The 20,285-nt window shown below is 38.1% G+C and overlaps 4 protein-coding genes and 1 long non-coding RNA gene across 13 annotated transcripts; 1 reads left to right on the plus strand and 4 right to left on the minus strand.

Annotated features, from left to right (window-relative positions):
* Positions 1-414: 414 nt before the first annotated feature.
* LOC107227465 lies at positions 415-4,027 on the minus strand. Of its 3 annotated transcripts, none has more exons than XM_046742173.1 (5): positions 3,912-4,027; positions 2,869-3,114; positions 2,573-2,791; positions 1,374-1,727; positions 415-901 (listed from the first exon to the last, which is right to left on the minus strand). In XM_046742173.1, exons 1-5 carry the CDS (start codon positions 3,912-3,914, stop codon positions 602-604), a joined length of 1,122 nt encoding a protein of 373 aa, XP_046598129.1. In that variant the 5' UTR covers positions 3,915-4,027; the 3' UTR covers positions 415-601. The 3 variants fall into 3 exon arrangements, with proteins under 3 accessions (XP_046598129.1, XP_046598128.1, XP_046598127.1); XM_046742172.1 differs by having other exon boundaries at positions 1,374-1,724; positions 2,866-3,114; XM_046742171.1 differs by having other exon boundaries at positions 2,866-3,114.
* A 2,851-nt stretch (positions 4,028-6,878) lies between these two features.
* Positions 6,879-19,130, minus strand: LOC107227497 (optineurin). Of its 6 annotated transcripts, XM_015668667.2 has the most exons (10): positions 18,894-19,128; positions 18,070-18,398; positions 17,651-17,944; positions 17,081-17,512; positions 16,784-16,992; positions 16,464-16,686; positions 16,059-16,373; positions 15,439-15,705; positions 14,692-14,813; positions 14,156-14,621 (listed from the first exon to the last, which is right to left on the minus strand). In XM_015668667.2, exons 1-9 carry the CDS (start codon positions 18,922-18,924, stop codon positions 14,694-14,696), a joined length of 2,220 nt encoding a protein of 739 aa, XP_015524153.2. In that variant the 5' UTR covers positions 18,925-19,128; the 3' UTR covers positions 14,156-14,621; positions 14,692-14,693. The 6 variants fall into 6 exon arrangements, 5 of the variants coding, with proteins under 5 accessions (XP_046598124.1, XP_015524153.2, XP_046598125.1 ...); XM_046742168.1 differs by lacking the exons at positions 14,156-14,621; positions 14,692-14,813 and adding an exon at positions 6,879-6,993 and having other exon boundaries at positions 18,894-19,129; XM_046742169.1 differs by lacking the exon at positions 14,692-14,813 and having other exon boundaries at positions 18,894-19,129.
* On the minus strand, positions 7,000-8,547 carry LOC107227473. Its single transcript, XM_015668621.2, has 2 exons — positions 8,359-8,547; positions 7,000-8,236 (listed from the first exon to the last, which is right to left on the minus strand). Exons 1-2 carry the CDS (start codon positions 8,359-8,361, stop codon positions 7,856-7,858), a joined length of 384 nt encoding a protein of 127 aa, XP_015524107.1. The 5' UTR covers positions 8,362-8,547; the 3' UTR covers positions 7,000-7,855.
* Positions 9,963-11,811, minus strand: LOC107227474 (heterogeneous nuclear ribonucleoprotein 87F). 2 transcript variants are annotated; one of them, XM_015668622.2, is made up of 3 exons: positions 11,658-11,811; positions 10,385-10,557; positions 9,963-10,300 (listed from the first exon to the last, which is right to left on the minus strand). In XM_015668622.2, the coding sequence occupies exons 1-3, from the start codon at positions 11,676-11,678 to the stop codon at positions 10,153-10,155; spliced, it is 342 nt and encodes a 113-aa protein (XP_015524108.2). In that variant the 5' UTR covers positions 11,679-11,811; the 3' UTR covers positions 9,963-10,152. The 2 variants fall into 2 exon arrangements, with proteins under 2 accessions (XP_015524108.2, XP_046598130.1); XM_046742174.1 differs by having other exon boundaries at positions 10,385-10,575; positions 11,658-11,707.
* On the plus strand, positions 13,532-14,672 carry LOC124294824. Its single transcript, XR_006904757.1, has 2 exons — positions 13,532-13,870; positions 14,266-14,672. It is a non-coding gene; the product is annotated as an uncharacterized LOC124294824 (long non-coding RNA).
* Positions 19,131-20,285: the final 1,155 nt, after the last annotated feature.

Genomic DNA, 20,285 nt, shown 5'->3' on the forward strand with positions numbered 1-20,285 from the left:
GAAGTATTAAGTATATGTATAAAGAATGATTCAGGCACGGTGATTTAAGCCTTGCATTTACTACTTTGAATCGTATGACGAAGTGCGATTGAACATTCTGATGTATGATTTAAAAATAAACACATAGTAACAATTATACGAATACGATTGAGTCGTTGCAGCGATTAAAAAACTTCAATTTCAGTCGTACATAAAACAAATTTTTGCATTTAACATTTATTACCAATTATAATCATATACGAATGAAAAATAAAAACCAACGTCTTATCTCGATCTATTCATAGTCGATGAAAAAAATATACTTTTTAAAACTAATGTTAATAATTTATAATAATTAAAGATTAACCGTAACACGCGTCCATGAATTTCTTTTCCAGTCTTTTCTGTCAGTCAATTTTTGATTCTCATTAAACAGAAAATGCGTACAAATTACAGTCTTAATTGCTTTGCTCGGATAAATTTCTACGGAATTTGGATTATTGTAATTTTTTTTTTTTTTTTCTAAATTAAGTCTCAGCGAATATCGGTGGAAATTTCAGTCTTGATTAAAACGAATTTTTGTCACTTCTCTTTCCTCCAAATTGCGTGATACTCGAGCCGATCAATAATCCTCATAATATCTGGGTCTCTGGCGTCTCCTGTAGGATTTATACGGTGCCCCATAATCCCCGGTCGAAGCGTACGGGGGTCTGTATCCTCGGTACAACGGAGTTTTCTGATAATACACTCTATTTTCCAAAACTCTGGTGCGGTCGTTCTGCTGTTGGCGATAGCGGAAAAGAGGCCTGAAGATAATATCCTCGGCCACGGCCATATCCCCGGAATCGCTCTGATAAAGAGAACTTTCGTCTCCGGAGACGGTGAAAATTGCTAAAATTTCCTTCGCCGTCTGGCTTCTAGCCTGAAATTTTGAAATAAACATAAAAAGAGATGTAAAAATTTGCCGCTAGAAAAAAGAGAACATCTTTTCGAAAATATTGTTAAAATTTTACACATACGTGTATAAACATTTAACAAAAATATCATGGTAATGAAAGACCCACAATCATTGATTTACAATCGGAAAAGCTTTATTATCATATTCGTATAATCAGTATCGATGGATTATTATTATTAATTGTTTTCTTATTTTTAAAGTTTTCTTCACACGTATATCGTATACCTATAAAGTCGTTATACTCGTATACCATCACCATAAATATCGATAATAATTATCCCTAAATTTCTACACGCAGTTAGTTAGCTATATGAAATGAAAAGAGATGAATAACTTTACAGTATTACAGCTATAGGAGAAGACTGGTATTGTATTTGAATTGTAACCGTGTAAAAATACTCTACGAATTATATCGATTCCTCGATCAGTGTTTTACCTCGATATCAACCGGCTGATTCTCCGATTCCTCGGGCATAATTACAGCGACTGGAATCCTTGCTCCGTATTCCGGAATTTCCTTTTTCTCCCAGGCGGTTGTGTCGCTTTTTTTAATACCCGATTCCGTTGGCGCAGCCAGGGAAAGAGTAAGCACGGATTTTTCAGAACCGGGTAAAATTTTTTCTCTCACAACCGCTACAACTGGGTCCGATATTTTATCCTCGACTATCTCCGGCAGGCTGATATTCTCCGGAAAAACTCCCTCGGGAAGTTTGATCGCGCTTTCTTCGATGCCCGAAATCTCCAACTTGTGAACTTCGGTCTTTGTCTGAGAAGAATCGGTCGATTCCTGCTGTAAATTTCGGTAATTAAGAATTATTTTTGTATCAGGGATTGGATTACTTTTACCGACAATTGTTATTGTCAATTAATTATTTTTTTAGAATTTTATATATGTTTATTTCTCGTAAAAAATATTTATTATCCGCATTGCTAATGAATTAGTTACAGAATGTAGTACAGAGATTTTTACAACATATCATATATGTTTATGAAAAATTTCTTTATAAAAATTTTTCTCGACTTCGGTGTAAAAGAATTTGTTTACAGATTGTGATAAATTCAAGGACATTTGCCAATTCAACGTGTGTTTGAGCTTAGGTTAATTCTTTCGGTCACAGATTGATTTACATTTTTAGGTAAAAAAAAAGAAATACTCAAACTTTGACTTGATTGGGATTTTTTGTGCATTCATAATTGTTTATAATTCTTAGGAATGAAGATATGCAAAACAAAATTTCGTGAATATGATTCGTTAGCGGAGAAATTTGATAATAAACGTATACTAAAAACTCTTGGAATTCATTGGTTGACAAACGAAGAACTCAGAATGTCCAGTATTAACAAAATTCAATGCACAGGGGTAGTTTTCACCCTCGTTAGGGTTGCATATAGGTCTAAAATCGTACTGCTTCAAAAATAAATATTCATATAAATCTCATTCAAGAACACTGTCTGAAACAACGTTGATAATTCACCCCGTTTTCACCCCGTTTTAGGGGTTGATTTTAGTTTTATTAAATTTTTGCTACCAGATTCGCATTCAGGGTCGAACAATACATAGAAAACGTACAATTTCACTTCCGTGGTAGTAAAAATTGAATTCCGTGAGTGAAAAGGTTAAATCTGGAAAACCACCTTTTCCGGTTCCGGGACGCTGCGACGAATTATCGGAGGATCAGGAAACTCCCGATCATCGACAGGAACTACTTGGACCACTCCAAGCTCCTCGACGTCCTTGTCCTCGGATTTTTCCTCCTTCTCTGCTTTGAGAGTCGCGGCTTCCGTGATGTTCTTACGGATGTTCTCGAGGTCGGAAAGGGGGGCCATAAGTATCTGCTGTTTGTAAGACAAGACCTGCGGCAAACGGAAGGTGAAACCTTTATGTTCTCCGTTCGAAAAATGGTCCAGTTAGCCAGGATCATGCTCACCACGTCCGGTGTCCTGGCGGGCAGGATGACGGTGTCCTTCTTGACGACAAGGCCGGAAAGCGTTCCGTCACCGACGACCGATTGCACGGCGTCCTTCACGACGGGATCCTGGATGATAGCTGCGACCGTCTCATTCTTCGTCCTTGGAGTCTGCGGCAGGAGTCCTTCGACATCCTGCGGACTTATCGGCTGTCCGGAAACGTACAATGCCAAAAACGCGAAGACTGTCACCTGCAGGAGGATTTTTGCCTACGGGGATAATCGAGCAGAGATGATTTATTTGTTTGTTTCACCCTGCAGTGGGTTTTGATTAATCGGTGATCAATTACAGGATATTCGTTGGGTTCGTACGCGTCAGAAAATCACGAACGAAAATAACGGAATATGTATGAAATATCGAAGGTGCGATACCTCTAGCATAAGCCGGCAGACAATTGTTCGTAATTAAACCTAGAAAAATTTCCCTACGATATCGAAATTTATGCCCTGAGCACTTGCTTCGCTTATATTGAAATTGTGCGCATGAAACGTACCGTCGGTTCACTTTCTCCGAGGGAATATCCATCACTTGCGATTTCGAATACTTGACGAGAAATTCACTATTGCTTGTTATTGGGAAATATGTTGCCTCTGTTGATCAACGTTTCCGATTAGCTAAATACCCACTTACGTTTGTACTTCGGAACGACGAATCGCAAGGAAAGTCAGAACGAACAAGTCAAGCTGAAATTAATCCGACGCAGATAAAGTGCCCAAGTGTATAGCACCGGTTATTGACATTTTTAAGTTGTATCCGTTCGATCCTTGGTTATAAAATTACCAAACAATAAATTTTCAGTGTCTAAGCCTCTGGAAACTCGTTTCAGTAATCGGGAAGTTGACAATTTTCGCCGTCGGTTTATAATTTTTGAAAATAAAAGGGTCGACAATTAGGTCTAAACGCGTCAATAACTGCTACGCTTGCCATATCAAGTTTTCTCGCGGATATTATCGCTACGTAAAGATCAGATAAGTTATAATATATAAAACCATATTATACGACTCACCATGTCGCGAGGTGATTTTGATTTATTAGCGCAGATGTCAATTCGGGGATTTTGGTGATGCGGTTAGCTCGGGAAGATCAAGATTGTATCTGGAGTGGCGGTAACGGATCGTTCTCGTTTTATATGAAGTGACGAAAAAATTATCGACCACTTGCTAAACGAAATGTGTATTACCCTTGCAGCGGTACTTACGTATGGAACGTTGTCGTTACCATTATTATTACCTTCGACAACGAGACGTGACTGACTTACTCAGTGTCAGGGTCAGGACAAAAGTATTTTACTGAAAGGATTGCATTTTGTTATTGCATTGACGATGATCGCGAGACGAGTTCAGGAATGAAAAAACACAATTCCGAATTTGTTTCCATCTTAATTTTGTATCCGCCTTTGTAGGCTTTTTTTCTAGCTTGCCTTGTTCGATTTTCCAAATTCGTACCAAAATCGATTCAACACTGATTCTTAGAGTTTACAGAGAAGCTGAAGACCGCTGTATTTACCTCTCGGTTCTTTCTCTAACAAGTGCCCGAAGCGACTAATTTTTCGGCGATAAAGATCGTGACTGAAAAATTCACGTAGTTGAATAGAACTGTTTGCCAGGTTGCGGTTTGCGGATCTCATTATCGCCCTGACACCTTCATCCGCACTGTCGTCTCTACTGCAGTAAAAACTGCTAATTAGTAAGTTAAGACGGAAAACGAGTAAATAAATAAATTAGTCTTAAATATTCTTGCAGCGTATCTTGAAAATGTGCAATTTTTTCTCCCATCTTATTCTCTTTTCAAACGACTAGTTCAACGTTTTTCATATCACAATTGCGTAATGAAAAAACTCAAAACGTGTATTTGAGATGAATAATGTGACATGAAAATCTGTGGAACTCGCGATCTCTTTGGGGAAAAATACCGTCCATGTTTATGGCGTCCGAATATCGGTCACTTAACATCAAATCAGTTCACAGTTTGTCGACACGTGCTCGCTATCGTTTAGCAGCTCGGATTTGTTTGCAAATCTTATACGGACAGGTAGCGGTGATATAAAAGGGATGACTGATGCCACAGGTGGCAGTAGAAAGAGAAGTCAAACTCCATAAAGAACTTACAGAATCTACCGGACGTTCTGAGAGCGTGAAAAAACAAATCAATTCAATTTAATTAATACAGCTTAAAAAAAAGAATTTTTTTTTTGAAATGTTCGAAACCATGAAGCTTATTTTCGTGCTCTTCTTCGTCGGAATTCTCGTTAAATTCTCCGAGGAGAAACCGGCAACTCCAGAATCCGCGACCGTAACCGATTCCACGCCGTTTCATCCCGCAGGAGAACCGGAAACCGATTCACCGAGCGAAAAAACAGCGAAAAATTCCTCGGACATTCACCACAAATTCTGGCCCCCCGTGGCAGAAGACATTCTTTTCGATCCGAGCTTAATTTTGACCCGATCCGTGAGGAACGTGGGAGATTCAACGGATTCAAAGCTCGTTCCGGAAAGAAACGAACACTTCGGAATGCCCGAGGATGCCGATAAAACCCTACGGAGGGTGGCTAGAAGCGCTGAACAGGATCTGGATGGCGCAGAGGACGGATTCGTAATCAGGCCACTTTTTAAATACCGACACGAGCAAAGAAGGAGATCAGAAGCCAGGCGATACCGAAGCAGGGATTCCGGCAATTATTATCCAAGATATCCGATATTTCCGGGAAAATGAATTCCCGCATGATTACAGTTACGTTGTTTTGATTATAATTTTATTTCATCGTTTTAACTAGGTTATTACGTACTGATATGTTTACGCGATTGTGAATTCGAACCAGTCGTGCGATTACGTCGTGAAATAAAATTGACTAATCATTTTTTATCACTGAAATCGTAACACGTGGACGTGCTATGCGATTTAGTTATAAATATTGTAAATGTTGCGTTTGGGTATAATAATGAGGCTGATTTTGTAATACATGCGAATAAAACAGTTGGAAATACGTTAATATAATATCGACTTGGTGTTACGATATGATTCTCATATTTTTAACCCTCGGATTTGTATACCTCTAGAATTGTATAATTGAGTTTGAAATCCTTGCTGAAAGTCACAAACTCACAATGAAGCTTCAAAATTTGACAATCGAATTCGTACAGTCAAACAAGATTGTTAATTTCCTTATAATACAACACCTTCAAGGATTAATCGTCTCTTCACATTTATAAGATTCAAAACTGTACAAATTTGAAATTGTTCCACATGGCACAGTAGAAAGTTCACTCATTAAATAATCCAAATTACCGTATTTACCCTATGGCGATCACATCACGGAATACTTATATGTGTAATAAAACGCCTTGCGTCATAAAACACAACATACGCGCGTGCAAGTCGAGTTGTCAACTGTGAAGCGTGATTAAATATTCCTTGCGTCACGATAAACGTTAAACACATATGCACGTTCAGTTGTCGACTAAAGGGCGCAGCAAAATTGATTTTTCTCTTCTTTCTCAACCAGGTTTGTAATTAAAAAGCTTGGCAATTAAGATTGAATTATTTTAACGATTTTAATTTGATTTAATACCTGATCAAATCAAGAGTCGGAAAGTTGTGCGTGGTAATTTGAAACGGTTTTTTACTCGACACCAATTTTACAATCAAAAGAGAAACCGAAGATGTATTTAAAGTTAATGTTATGGCGCTACTCTTCGTACTAACCGACGACGTCCATTTAAAACGCCGCGAAAATTTCAGAGAACAACTTATTCAGACAACGCTATTCTTCCACCGTTGTTCAAGTACCACTTCAATTCCTGGATGAATTTTTGTTGATGAAGATAGCAATAATTAATTCCCATAGGTGTACATAATTCAATTTCATTTAATATCACAAAACTACTATATAATCGTTAATAAAATTACATTACTTTACATTACGTGATTAATGCCATCATGCATTAAATATTAAATACTATTACATATCGCGTTTATGCATTATAATAGTTATTATTATCGATTAAAAGATACTTTGGTGAATAGCTTCTGTGTGGCTATATGCGCATGAATATATGTCTAAAAATATAATCAGTATACCTACACGTACGCTACAAGTGATACGAAAAATATTGCAAAACTGTATCTAATTTCTAACCAAATATACATTCTACTTCGAGATCTTTTATTTTCACGTCAAATGCTTTCAGGGAATTGATGTATTGGACACACAAATACCACTGATAGCATATACCGGATGACTTCCGTGATGCGCCTCATGAAGACCCCTAATTACAGGCAAATCGTGGTACATATCCACTCTGAGCGGCTCCGATGCTCTCTTGTTAGCACGCGGCTGGGGAACTCGGAGCTGCTCAGAGTGGATACGTACCCTGATTTGCCGACAATTAGGGGTCACTACGAGGTGCATCACGGAAACAACCCGGTGTAATCCACGTCTGTTATTTCGCACTGCAATATGACTAGCAATAGAGGCTAGCCGGTGCAGTGTTCGTCCTACAATGCTTATAACGTTAGTAAAAAGAAGGAAAAAAAATCAATTCTAAAAAACTAACGTGCCACACGTATGTGGCGTACCAAAACATGAACACTTCCCCCAGATCTTCCTCTTTTCAAGATTATTTAAAGTGTTTGATTTAAAACCAAGAGGGAAGCTGATTCGTCGTTTAAATGGTAATGGATATATTACGTGGCAAGAGAGCGCTCCTGTGCCTGGTGTAGGTCTTCTACTTCATAATCTCGGTCCTTCGGCCAGTTGCAAGCTAGGACTTTCAAGCCTTAGAAACAGTATCGCGCCGGCGTGATGTGCATGGTCAAAAGCCAGTCCAACTTCCTTAATAGCAGGGTCCACCACCCCGTGCTCTTAGGATGTGAATTGTTTATGCCATCCTGGCGAATATGCTCGGTTAAATGTCCTTCGATCAGTATAGAATTAAGGATGTCGAAGAGGCTTCAAAAGAAGCGGCTACCACGGCGTCTCGCGTTCCTGATGCGCTGCCGGTAGGCGACTTGCTGACGGTAGACGAAAAGAGGTCGGAGCAGATTGGTTCCGGCCGCGGTTTCGAGGTCCTCGTTAGCCTTCGGTACCACTTCGACGCTGCGTTTTTCCAGGTCTTGGCCAACGAGAGGCACAAGAGTCGTAGACGCGATTGTAGAATCTTCTTGGCCGACTATCGCGGTTGTTCCTTCTTCTTGCAACCCGGCAAAATCTTTACTGACATCGCCTTGGGTTGAGGTTTCGGCAACAGCCAAATGCCTGTCGTCGGCGACCTGAACCGGCATTGTCAGAGCGTAGGAGGTGATGGTCAGGATCAAAAAGATTGTGTTGAATGCCTGAAGAAGAAGAAGAAGAAGAAGAAAAAATTAGTGAAATCATGAATACAATCAAGGTCAGTGACCTACAAATTTGGTCAATCGATTTGTGTGATGATGATTGCAAGATTATTGATGCTTACCATTTTATCGGTCGAGGTTATCGTTTCTTTGATCGAGAATCAGACTCCGGAATTTTATATAGTGCGGATATTCGGTAAACTGCGGTATGTTGTACTGGATTGCAGGTTCAATCCACTGGTTGTTGATGCTTTGAAGTTGTAGCAAATTCAACTTTGAAGAAAGGATCTTTCGAATTATGATCTGCTTTAACGAAGCTCAGAGTTGAGTATGATCCTGAACCGGGGTATCCAGGCATTTATACTACGTCATGACGTCAAATCGGGCCTGCTAAATGTTCAATGACGCTCTGAATGAGGTGATAACCGTCCCAGTAAACTCTTCATTGGCTTCGTTAAATTCCGCACACCTATCCTTCCCTATCCTTTCGCCCTGCATCTTACACACCCTGAACATACGTGCATTTACTCTAGCTGCAATGCTCAGAACTGAAATCAATCAGCAATGTTCATTTTCCCCTAGTGACTAATTTAACGCGGAATAACAGAGAATCCTGTGCTTTTTCAGGGTTGAGTCGTGAAAATCAGCCCTCTGTTCTCGGCCAATTGTACTTTCTTCTATTCTTCTTCACGTTCAAATTAGCTATGGAATAAAATCGGGTTAGATTTAAAGGGTTTCGATCGTCGTGCATTAGACCTGTATCAGTTCGATGAAATTGTGATTTCAAACGATTTTCATCATCGGCCATACGAGTTCCGTAGTATAAGGTTCACTATCGAACAACTTTAAAATTGAACGAGGCCATTCTACGGACCTCGAAGTTGAAGTTCCCTTGACTCAGATTCGGAATGCGTTAATCGAACTGTTTTGCCTCGGGCAGAGTGGAACCAGGTGAAAACTATAACAACTCATCCACCTGACGTTTGTCACGTATAACTCGTCACGCATCACTCGTGTGTTAATTGGAAGGTATAGTTTTAGTACAGTGAGCATTGTTATTCTTAGACTGCACCGCGTAATCACTGTTGCAAATATTTTCTCGTTGCAAGCTCCACGTAAGAGTTGTGTTTTCCGGAGTTTGATCATCGCACCATGTCGTCGTCAAGGCATCCAGACCAAATATTTTTGCATTTAAAATAAGGGCTCGATGTGCGAACGTGCATAGAGTTGGAAGTAAGAGAGATAAGACACTCCATGTTATCATGTCTCATGTCATCATCGTCATGTACCAGATATCTGAATTCTCGAATTCGAGTCTCGTTAATCGCACTGCGTAATATTTACTCTACACCGCGAGTCCCAAAATCTCTTTCTCAAACACGACGATGTTATACTGACGCATTTCACGCCAAACTACGTCAATGGACAGTTTGGTCGAACGGAATTGACTGTATAGCTATACTGCAGTAGGCGAATAAATACCTTTAACCATAATGAAAACAGAGTTGAAAAATTTTTATCGTATTTTGATAATTAGGAAATTAATTTTAGTGAGTCTAAAGGTAAAGAATTTCATCCGAATCAGATCCCACAGCCTAAAATACAACATAATACTATGTATATTTTATCGCATTTCATGACGCATTCGTAACCATAAATTAATAATATTACTTAATTAGTGAATGGGGATATCAAAAGGTTCAGGAAAGAGAGGAAAAACTCTGACTTACAAATCAGAATACAAAGTTATTTATTATCTATATCCTATATATGTATAAGAGATGTCGTGACATATTTCTTTTGCAGCGATTACAAATGTCGGATGATAACTTTATAGGGTAAAATGGGTGTACAGCTATCGCTATATACATGATATTGCGTCAACGTTGCGAAAGGCCTTTTACTCCACCGGATGTCTAGTACCAGTAGTTCGAATGCCATCCATGTCCTCTACCGCCCCAACCACCGCCGCCCCAACCACCACCGCCCCATCCATATCCAACTCTGCCACCCCATCCCCAACCCCCGTAACCGCTCCATCTGGGTTTGTAGTAGCTCGAGTATCTAAGACGAGATGAGAAAACGACGATATTGATGAGCATGGTTGGGTTCATAATTAGCGAAGGGTGAAACAATTGTCACACTCACCTCCAGTGCGAGGCTTCAGCGTCTAGGTCACTGTTGTCACCCGGTGATACATCACCCTCGGAACCTGGGACAGACTGAAAATCTGCAACTCCTGTGCCAACTTCCGGTCCGACTGGAGATCCGTCGACCGATAATATCCCGTAGACACAGGCAAAGACGGCGAAAATCAACACCTGAGAGCACAAAAATTGCTAATTTCGTTAAGGTCAAGGTATGTTCAAGGATAAGCGTAAGCTACTTTGTACAGTTTGAGTAAAAATTTAGAATAATTTTTATAACTTGTTTCAATTAGCGCTGTGCTTTTAACCGATTGATCGTTTTTCCGATTAATCGATTCATCGACAATTTCGGCTAATTGTTTTATCAATTAATCGATAAATCGCAAAAAATTTTCAGCGAGAAAAAACAACACAAAGGGATGAGTTTTGGCTTGCACGTAATTCACTTTAGAACGCTTTCATGTAGGTATACATTATCATGTAGATCGCATGCGAGATGATCACTGAATTCTTATTCATGTAATCTGACGTTCATACGCATGTCTGACGAGAAAAAAAATTATTCATTAATCGCTGCGTAGGCATGTAAAATTACCAATTTTGTCATACACAACAGCTGAATTTGCCGTATCACTATTTACGTATACGTGGACTACAATTTTATTGAAAGAAATACATTGATCAGAATTTCTCATGATACAAGGGCATTAAACAACACTATCAAAGCAGCAAGTTAAGTTTCGGCAGATCTCTTTTCCTAACGCGTGCGACAATTTGTTATTCCTAACATCAGCGCACCGTGAATTATTCCGAAGGATTTCATGTTGTTGTCCAGTCCGATGTATAAATAAATGTAATTTAAAGCGTTAGGAAGCATGGAATGATCGGTTTTAAACTTCGAACAGTAAATACGAGATGAGCGATAAAGAAGCGAGTACATATTTTGAAGAAGGGCATATGACACAGTGTTCCTTGATCTTGTTGCCCAACTTCTTACGCTGTATTCTTCACCTTCGCTACAGTTAAAACAATTAGTGTGCTCTGAATTGTAAAGTATTGCAGAAGCGTGAACCACTCGGATCAACAGAAATTCTTTCCTCGCCTGTCAATGGATATTAATGCAGCAGGATTGTTCCGGATTTTGATCAAGCATTTAGGAGGATTTCAAAAGTATTTTCAGCTTGTTGATTCTCTCGATTTCACAAGAAATTCACGATACGTAGTAAAAAAATAATAAATCTATATTGATTGAATCTAACGATTGCAATACTTACAATATACGTTGGTCGCAACATGACGAAAACAGATGCAAACTGAATCCTCGCTGGTCCGAATCAGCTTTATATTACATCTAAATCCTGCTTCATCCCCTCTTCAAAAGATCCATGGGGGATTCCCATGAAAATATATGCATCAGCGATCTCGTACGCGTGTAATAATACTTGCAAATACTCACCGTCTGAGAGAGTTAAGCACTTGATACTCGTTATGTGGGTAGAAAGACGTCGTTTCTCAGACTGACAAGGTATACATTAAATTGTACATTAGTGATATGTATGCGTATACGCATCGCATGATTCCATGTTTCCTCAACTATTCTTATATTTCCAAATATATCCAAACAAAGAGGCGAGGTCCTGCATTCGTGAATCGTACAAGAGAGAAGATAAAGTAGAAAAATTACAAAACGTCAGGACATTCCTTAAACTAAATCACAAACAATGCGAATATCATGGAAAAATTATCTCTTCACAAGGTGTAGAAGATCCAACGGTCGAGTTTAACGGAATAAAAATTGAAAATTTGAATTTGGAACGGTGTCTTGTTTTGGCGCCAGAATTTTAGCAATCAGATAAAACAAAACAAGATCACCGCAGTTACTCCTATATGTGCTTCTTAAATATGACATGAAATTTTCGAAGAGGTAAAATAAATGTTTGTTTATTATTTTCCTTGTCCGTTTTCAATCTGACGAACAAGCGCAAACCGCAATCCTTTATTGATTGTATCCAATTACCATGATCAAATTTCATGATGTCATGTACATTGAGATACTGAGCTCAAGAACTGGGCGGAATAGCTTATATAAACATAGATTCGGTACGTCTGGAAGAATGATTAAATCAATGAAAAAATGGAAACGCGATATAAAGGCACCACATATAAGCCTTATCTAGTGAATAAAACTATATATACATTGGCGACGTGTAGTTGACCTCAGCGTTCTCCAGTCAAGGCCAGGGAATCTTAACGTCCTCAGAAACCACATCCTGCATTGAAAACGTACGAATTATACGTGGTGGATGGATCGGCATTCTACATATGCATGAACACACGCTGTTTCACTGTCTTCGGTGTCTCTTACACCGAATGAATATGAGAAGGAAGATGCTGGTAGCTAATGCGGATGATCGATCATCTCCCTCACATTTCTGCAGAAACTTGATATAAACTGTTGTTTCCCCCCCCCCCCTGGTAGCGGAGTGCGAATAATCGAGAACGCGCAGAGGTCATTTTTCACGAGCAAATCTCAGTCGCAGGTATAACGATTATGTGTATGTACCTACATGCCACAGGTGAGTTGCTATATTTAGCTATAAATGCACATCTTTGCGGTCGAAACTGGGAAAGCCGGTTGATGCGCAGCTAAAATAAATACTTGATCTCAAAAAATAATTTCAAGCCAAAAATTAATTCATGTATTGCGTATGGGGCGATTGTTTATGGCTAAGTGTATGGAATTTTCATTCCCACGGTATTTACAAAAATTATACGCATAGGCATAGAAAAACAAGAGAGAAAACTTTGTGTCAACGAAAATGCTATTGACGCGGTAAAACTTTGTGCATAATTATATTGATGATTGAAGACACGTGTTATTGTACAATATGCTGTTTACACCATAATTCAAAGATAAACATTCGAAGATGATAAATTAATTGAAAATATTGCTGAGAAATGCATCTTTCGTTTCTTATTCAAATCATGCATGCATTACCGGGTATATGTATATTTGCGCATTACTTATTGCAAGTACAGTACGTGTGGGTATTTATTTTTTTTTTTTTTGCAGCTACGCGTATATTCGTCTTTTCATGCCATATTTCCGATTCAATATTGCGCTCGAAAATTGAAGAAGTAAATAATTTTAAGTGCTGCGTGATTTTCATTGATATTACATTTGAGAAAGTTAACCGTAAAAAATAATTTCAATAACTGGAAATTCCGCGTCACGGTTAGTCGAACGTAGTAACAATTTTTTTTAAATATACACCTTTTTTCATCTCCCTTTCTTTTACGTAAGAGTACAGAAATAGTATGTAATAAACGTTGTACGTGCATCCGGAAACGTAGTTATCGCTCGTGCTTTATTTATAACTACATCCGAGGAATTTTTAATAAGATATAAATGAAATGTGAAAAAAGGAAAGAAAAACGAACATTTACCTACTCGTGAGGAATACAAAAATCGCCAAGATTTCATAAGGTAAAATCCTTGAAATATCCAGCGTTGAAGATCGGTGAAAAACCTCTGAATTATCAATCGTTCAAACAATGAGTCAAGCCAGCTGCGTAACAATTCACTGGATTTACATACTGAAAGTGATAAGTGATCATGGAAATATACAATTGTTTCCAGGATCAATGCCGAAAGAATTACTTAAGAATTCGAGTAAAATGAAATTTCTAGCGATTATTGCAGAAAATTAGACGTTTAAAATTTACGAGCAAAAGAAATGTCGTAGAAAAAATAACAACACACGAGTGAAAATTATTTCAATATTTTTATTTGTATACTGTATATGAAAATAGGCACCGAAATTTTCGGCCGTATTCTTTTTCAATATTGTTAGATAATTATTTAACATTTTTATTTTACAGAGGATACAATCATCGCCCTATAAAAACTGATGAATAAAGTGAATGAGAAAAAAAAAGGAGAGTTCTAAAAGAAATCGTTACAATAATAAATCACATGGTTACAAGACAAAAATAATATTGATAATCCATATTCAAGTAATCTCGTTACAAATTAAACACGTTATACACATATTACATCTAAGTTAGGATAGATAAAAATTATTTTTCTAAGTAATAAAAGCTGTACATAGGTTCTATTGTGTAAATCTACACGAAGCAGAGGCGTTGGAATCCATTCTGTTACTCGACAATGAGCGGTTGAGGATGAATATATTCAGTCCATATAATTGCAAAGATGCCATCCGTGCCGTTCGTTACTACGTGTGAAATTACCACAGAAATAACAATAACGTCTGGAAAACTGTATTTAAAAAAATGCCAAAATACCATCACTGAAGATCTAAACATGCTTCAACGTGCTCCTGGAGAGGTCTTAGCGCTCTGAAAGATAGGCTGCACTTTGGACATGAAAATGCAGTGATAACTGACGTTGGTAGATAGTCCGAATCCTAGAACGAAATCGATTTCCTGTGAGAAGGAAATTTCCTCTCTCTTTTCTCCAATATTTATTCTAATTACATTGATTAAAACACCACAATGATTATTTACCATGTTGTTCAAGTCGTTGTGTGTAATATTATGAAGGCTAGATATTCAATGTATAACAAGCTACAATGGAACAGAGATAAACAATTTGTGTAACTAACTTACTCTTGTTTCGAAGAAATTCAACGCAATAAGCAAAGTTAACTAAGAGTGAAGTTGTTGTAAAAAGTAGTAGGTTGATTCCAGACTATTTAAAAAGTTGTAAGACTTGGTGAAAATCTTGCACAGTAAGTCACAAACATCACTGTAAGCCTCAATTTTACGCAAAACGGTATCACTCTTAATATATCCGTTTTTCAATTAAATCACTACTGTACTGGGAAGTAAATAAAACAAATACACTCGCCTCTAAAACAATTTCCGGTATGCTAGTCGTCGTTTGTTAGTAGTATTAATAAATAGTAGAGTTCGTGACTCGTGAGTTGTTAATTTTAGTAAAACGTAGATGATCGCAAAATACAGCCTAGTCCTAGCGGAACCAAATAAGACCAATCCACAATAAAATGAAATTATTGAATTGATGTTTACCTCTTCGCGATGTTCCCCTCCACTAGCAGTTACTGATTGTTGTTGTTGTTGTTGTTGTTGCTGGTGCCGCGACTGCTGTTGTTGTGATCTTGGCGACGAACGCCCTTCCAAGTTTTCAACTAAATCCACCTGCATTTGACGCATTTTTTTCAATTCATGAATAAGTTTTTCATTTTCTGCCGACAATCGTTCCCTGGCTTCTCTTTCCTCTTTAAAATCTGTCTCGTAAATTTTCACTTGTGCTAATAACAGGGGGTGTTTTTCAGCCTGTAATAAGAATGTAAATAAGAATAAAAGAAAATGTGTAGCTTTAATCGCCATTGCATCGATTATTCATGTTGCAACTAATGCAGCTACAGCCACGAGTAGTGGAGTAGAAAATGAATGCATAGATTTAGTTTATCTGGGGTGTATTCAAGATGCCGTAGTAATCAGATTTGATAATATACAGAGTTGTCATACATACACTGGTGCTCCGACGATACTCGTGTCACGACTGATCTTCTAATTCGTCTCATTCTTACACCTTTATGATAGACACACAGGCACATAGACACACAAATGCACGCATACATTACACAAGGTATCATATTAATTTTAACAATTCGCATAATACTGACCTCTGATTTTAAAGATTTAATCTCCAGATTCAATAGCTCGAATGTTTCCTTATCAGTTGTTCGGCATTTTTCCAAGTATACGTTTCTATTCTGTAAATGTTTGATGGCTTCTTGCAATTTTATCACTTCCTCTTGATCCTGTTTTTGACACTTTTCTTTCAGTGCATTTATTGCTTTCTTTTCTTCATTAAGATCCTTTTGTTCTTGCAAAATACTTGCTTTCATAGCTTCTAAAAGTAGTCTCTCCTTGGCCAAATTTTGCTCATCGTCAACTGCCGATTTTTGCGGACTTTCTTGTGTCACCGCCACTGAGGCCTGTGAAAAGAATTTACAATTTCAACAAGATACTGTCGGTCCTAATTTTCACCCATTATTCAATGTATTTAAACAGGATATCTTCCTCACATTATTATCTCTTAAGGAACTCAGCTTATCATTTTCCTCGTGTAAAATTTCTAACTCGTACAACAACGAGTTGAAATCGGAAAATATTTTTTGGAATTGACTTTGAGCTTTTGTCAACTCTTGCCTTTCGTTAATCATAGCCTGCCGCTCTTTGGTCAATCTGGCTTGGCAGCTCCTCAACTTGTCACGCTTTTCCTGCTCATTAACACCAAGTCCTTCTTTCCTAAAAAGCAAAACATCGGTTAAACCAACCGCTATCGACGTGAAAAATATCAATATTTTATGGTGCTTGCTCAGATCCTTCATTTCCAAAGACTTACTTTTCCGGCTGCTCTAAATCTTGTAAAAGTTCGATTAATTCCTTCAGACACTCTTGTACATTGATATATCGTGTTGCGTACTTAGCATATAATTCTGATAAACGGACTAATGTTTCGTTGTATTGTTTCACATTTTCGTTAAACTGGACATGATCTGGAGAGGGCGGATGGCTGGAGTCACGAGTTCGAATTTCAATTGGCGCAAATGTCTATAATAAAACTAATCATTCAATACATACAGTCAGAAAAATTACTAAAAACCGCTAATCAAGTTCTAAAATATATAATCAGACCTACATTTTGAGAGGAAACGTTCAACTGGCATTCCAAAGAATTGATCAATCCACGAAGATGTTCAATCTCCTTTTCTTGTTCAATAATTTTATCTTTCCACGGTTTGGATGGCTTGGTTTGTTCTGACATAGAAATTATACTGAAATCTGCAAGGCTTGCCAGCTCCTCTTTTTCCTTTAAATTTAACTGCAGTTTTTCCAAGTCAAGATTTAACTCTTCAATTGTTAACTTGGCGTGCTTTAACTGCTGACTAAGGTGCTTGGATAAAGCTGTGTAATGTTCGACCTCAGCGGTCAACCGGTAACAAACTGTCTTTGTATCATTCAGTTCTTTAACTAACTTAGAATTTGCTGCCTCAAGTTCAACTTCTCTTGGAGGTTGAAGTGATTTTTGCGAAAGTAAGGTTGTTTGCAGCTGGATTTCTAGATCTTCTATCTGTTCAATAATGCGAAAGATAATTGAGATATCTTGTAATGTTAAACCCAATGCATTGTATCAATGTGAGAGCAAATTCATAGAATTTCACGTTTGATTTAAAACTAAAATAAAATGGAATTAGAAGTTGATCTCGACCTTTGAATCGTTGATGTTCGACGGTACCGAGTCCTTTGAAGCCTTGACTTTTAATTCTGCGTTTTCCTTCCTCAATTGATTGATTAGTGCCTTAGTTTCACTGAATTTTTGCTTATGGCTCTGATGCACTTTCATTATCTCTTCTTGCCAAGCTGCCAAAACATTGAACTGTTGTTTCATGGCCAAATTATTTTGCTTCAATGTTTCCTTGAGTTTGACATTTTCTTGAAGTAGTTCCTTGATCTTTTTTTGGGTCTCTTCGATGCTCAATGAGGAAATCAACGAGCTATAATCCTGAGGTGAAAGGAATAAGTAATGGTAAAGCAGTTCAAGTAATTAGCATGCAAGTTCGCAGTTTGTACAGTCAACTTTGATAAATATAAATGAACAGCAATACCAGTTCATCATCAATAACTCACAGTCGACATACTCTTCTGTTGAATCTGAATGTATGATGCCATCGAAGAGGCTTGTATCGAATTCAGCGAATCACTTCCAAAAACAATAAATGACTCCTCATCTTGATCCTGAGTAATCGGAGCTGATGGAAAGTTGGTTAGACCAGACCCTGACATGCTGAGATCAGTCTGGCCAGTCACAGGCTCGTCTAACTTGAATCTTGGTTTGCCATCTTCCATTATTAAGCCGAGACTCCGAAGATGATTCTCATCAGTCACTCCAGCCTTTATATTAGCCTCCAGTAGACTAGCAGGGTCGATTGTTTCTATTGAAGGAGAATCCTGGGGACCTAAAATTTGAATATCGACAATCAAAGACTTGCAGCGAAGAAAAAATTTTTTGATTCCAATTTGATTCCAATGACTAAAAACCCTAAGTACGTTGAGTTTACTATTTGAAGATTATGGTTTTATTTGCAACGAGTGTGAGGAGGATCTATTATCATGATTTAGATAATCTCGCATGCAGTGACTCATAGATCGCAACATGATTGTTAGAAACATTGTATTAAATCATGTCTACTGAGAAGGAAAGAATGAATATTATTCTGGCGTGAACGGAAATGGCCAAATTACAACGTATTCGCCAATGATTTTTCACATTAGTTTGATTTAGTTGAAGTTATCACGTGCGTAAAAAGTCTTCGCATCATGCTCGAAATTCAAATCGTTTGAACGAAACAAAGAGGAAAAAAAAAAAAAGGTGAGCCGCGACAGTTAAGAATTGACGTCAGGTTTTGACGCATCATCGTTTAATCGAATGCAGAAAATTTTAGATGACTTACTGTCTTTGTAGGACTTTTGAACATTCTCCATTTCACCTGTAAAACCCACGTCTGGATTAATTTATTTATAACTCCTCATTTCAACCTAATATCTCACGCAAGTCGAATGCCAATTTTTACGCTCTTTGACGGAACTTCATGGGATTTGTAGCAGTCGAGAGAGTTTCCCTGGCCTTTTATTTCATGTTTTCGAAGAATCTCGACGTACTAGCGCTATGAAGTGAGTTTTTAAACTAATTTCCGATGATAACCGCATGTCGGTAACCAACTCGCATTCACTGTTATGAAGGCAGTCGATGACGCAGATTACAAACTAAAAAAAGCTGAAGGCTGGCTTTCAATCAAGAGAGATAGTTCGAAGGTGAAGTGCTGTCTCTCTCGCACCAGTACAGTCATTCAAAAAGCTTATACAGCCCCTTCGCACACAGTTTTCCGTGATTTTCACGTAGACTGTCCCACGCATGCGCACTAGCTAGTAGAAAGAGACAGCAAACACTTCACCTCCGAGCTATCTCGATTGGCTGAAGGAGTGATCGTGTTCCAGTTGTTAGTTCAGTAGATCGGCATACTTCATCCGTGGCTGAGGTGCGCGCCTGGCTTCAACCGGTCGAAACTTGCCTGCAACATCAAGTGATTCGTGCGTAATTCGATCAGTGCTTTTTTACAAAATTTGATTCTAGTGAACCGCAGAGGAGACCGAGGCCCCAAGGAAAGACAAATTTCCGAAATTATATTACCTGGCGTTAAAATGTCAAAGTGCGGTTTCTATCACGCTTGCATTACTGTATGCTATTATTCAATTGGACGACTATGATGAAGTGCTGCAATTCGTTTTTGCATCGATCAAAAACTTCCGAGTAAATTGTGTGGAAATATTTCCGAAACACAGACGGTTTATACGAGGTGCGATTAAATCGGAATGTGTTTCTTATTCAGTGCAAATAGATATCAGCGTTTCAGGCAACAAGCGTGATTTCAATGTTAGAAAAATGATAAGCTACCACATCAACTGGTGAGTCAAATGATTTTGTACATGTTCACTAATTTCCTGTACAATTTGATACTTGTATCAATTCTCTTCATCCAATCTCGTACCCGGCCTTTATTTCGCATCTGCGAATAACAATCCACATCGCAAAGTGTCGGATTCATCAAAATGCGAATGTGGATTGTGTTTCTACCGAATTTTGTGACAAATCCAAATTTTTACAGTACTTTATTAGAAAGTAATCAGCCACACGTTTTTGCGTGTCCTTAAATCACATGGTCAATCGACCGCGCTTCTCACGCTCTTTATAATAAAATAAGACGCTGCCTATAATGTGCTGAGCAAATAACGAAATTTTCAAGTACATGTGCCTTTTGAGCGACGACTTAACGCCTTTCGATTCC

This window comes from Neodiprion lecontei, chromosome 5 (genome assembly GCF_021901455.1).
Source record: "Neodiprion lecontei isolate iyNeoLeco1 chromosome 5, iyNeoLeco1.1, whole genome shotgun sequence".
NCBI classification, from domain to species: Eukaryota; Metazoa; Arthropoda; class Insecta; order Hymenoptera; family Diprionidae; genus Neodiprion; species Neodiprion lecontei.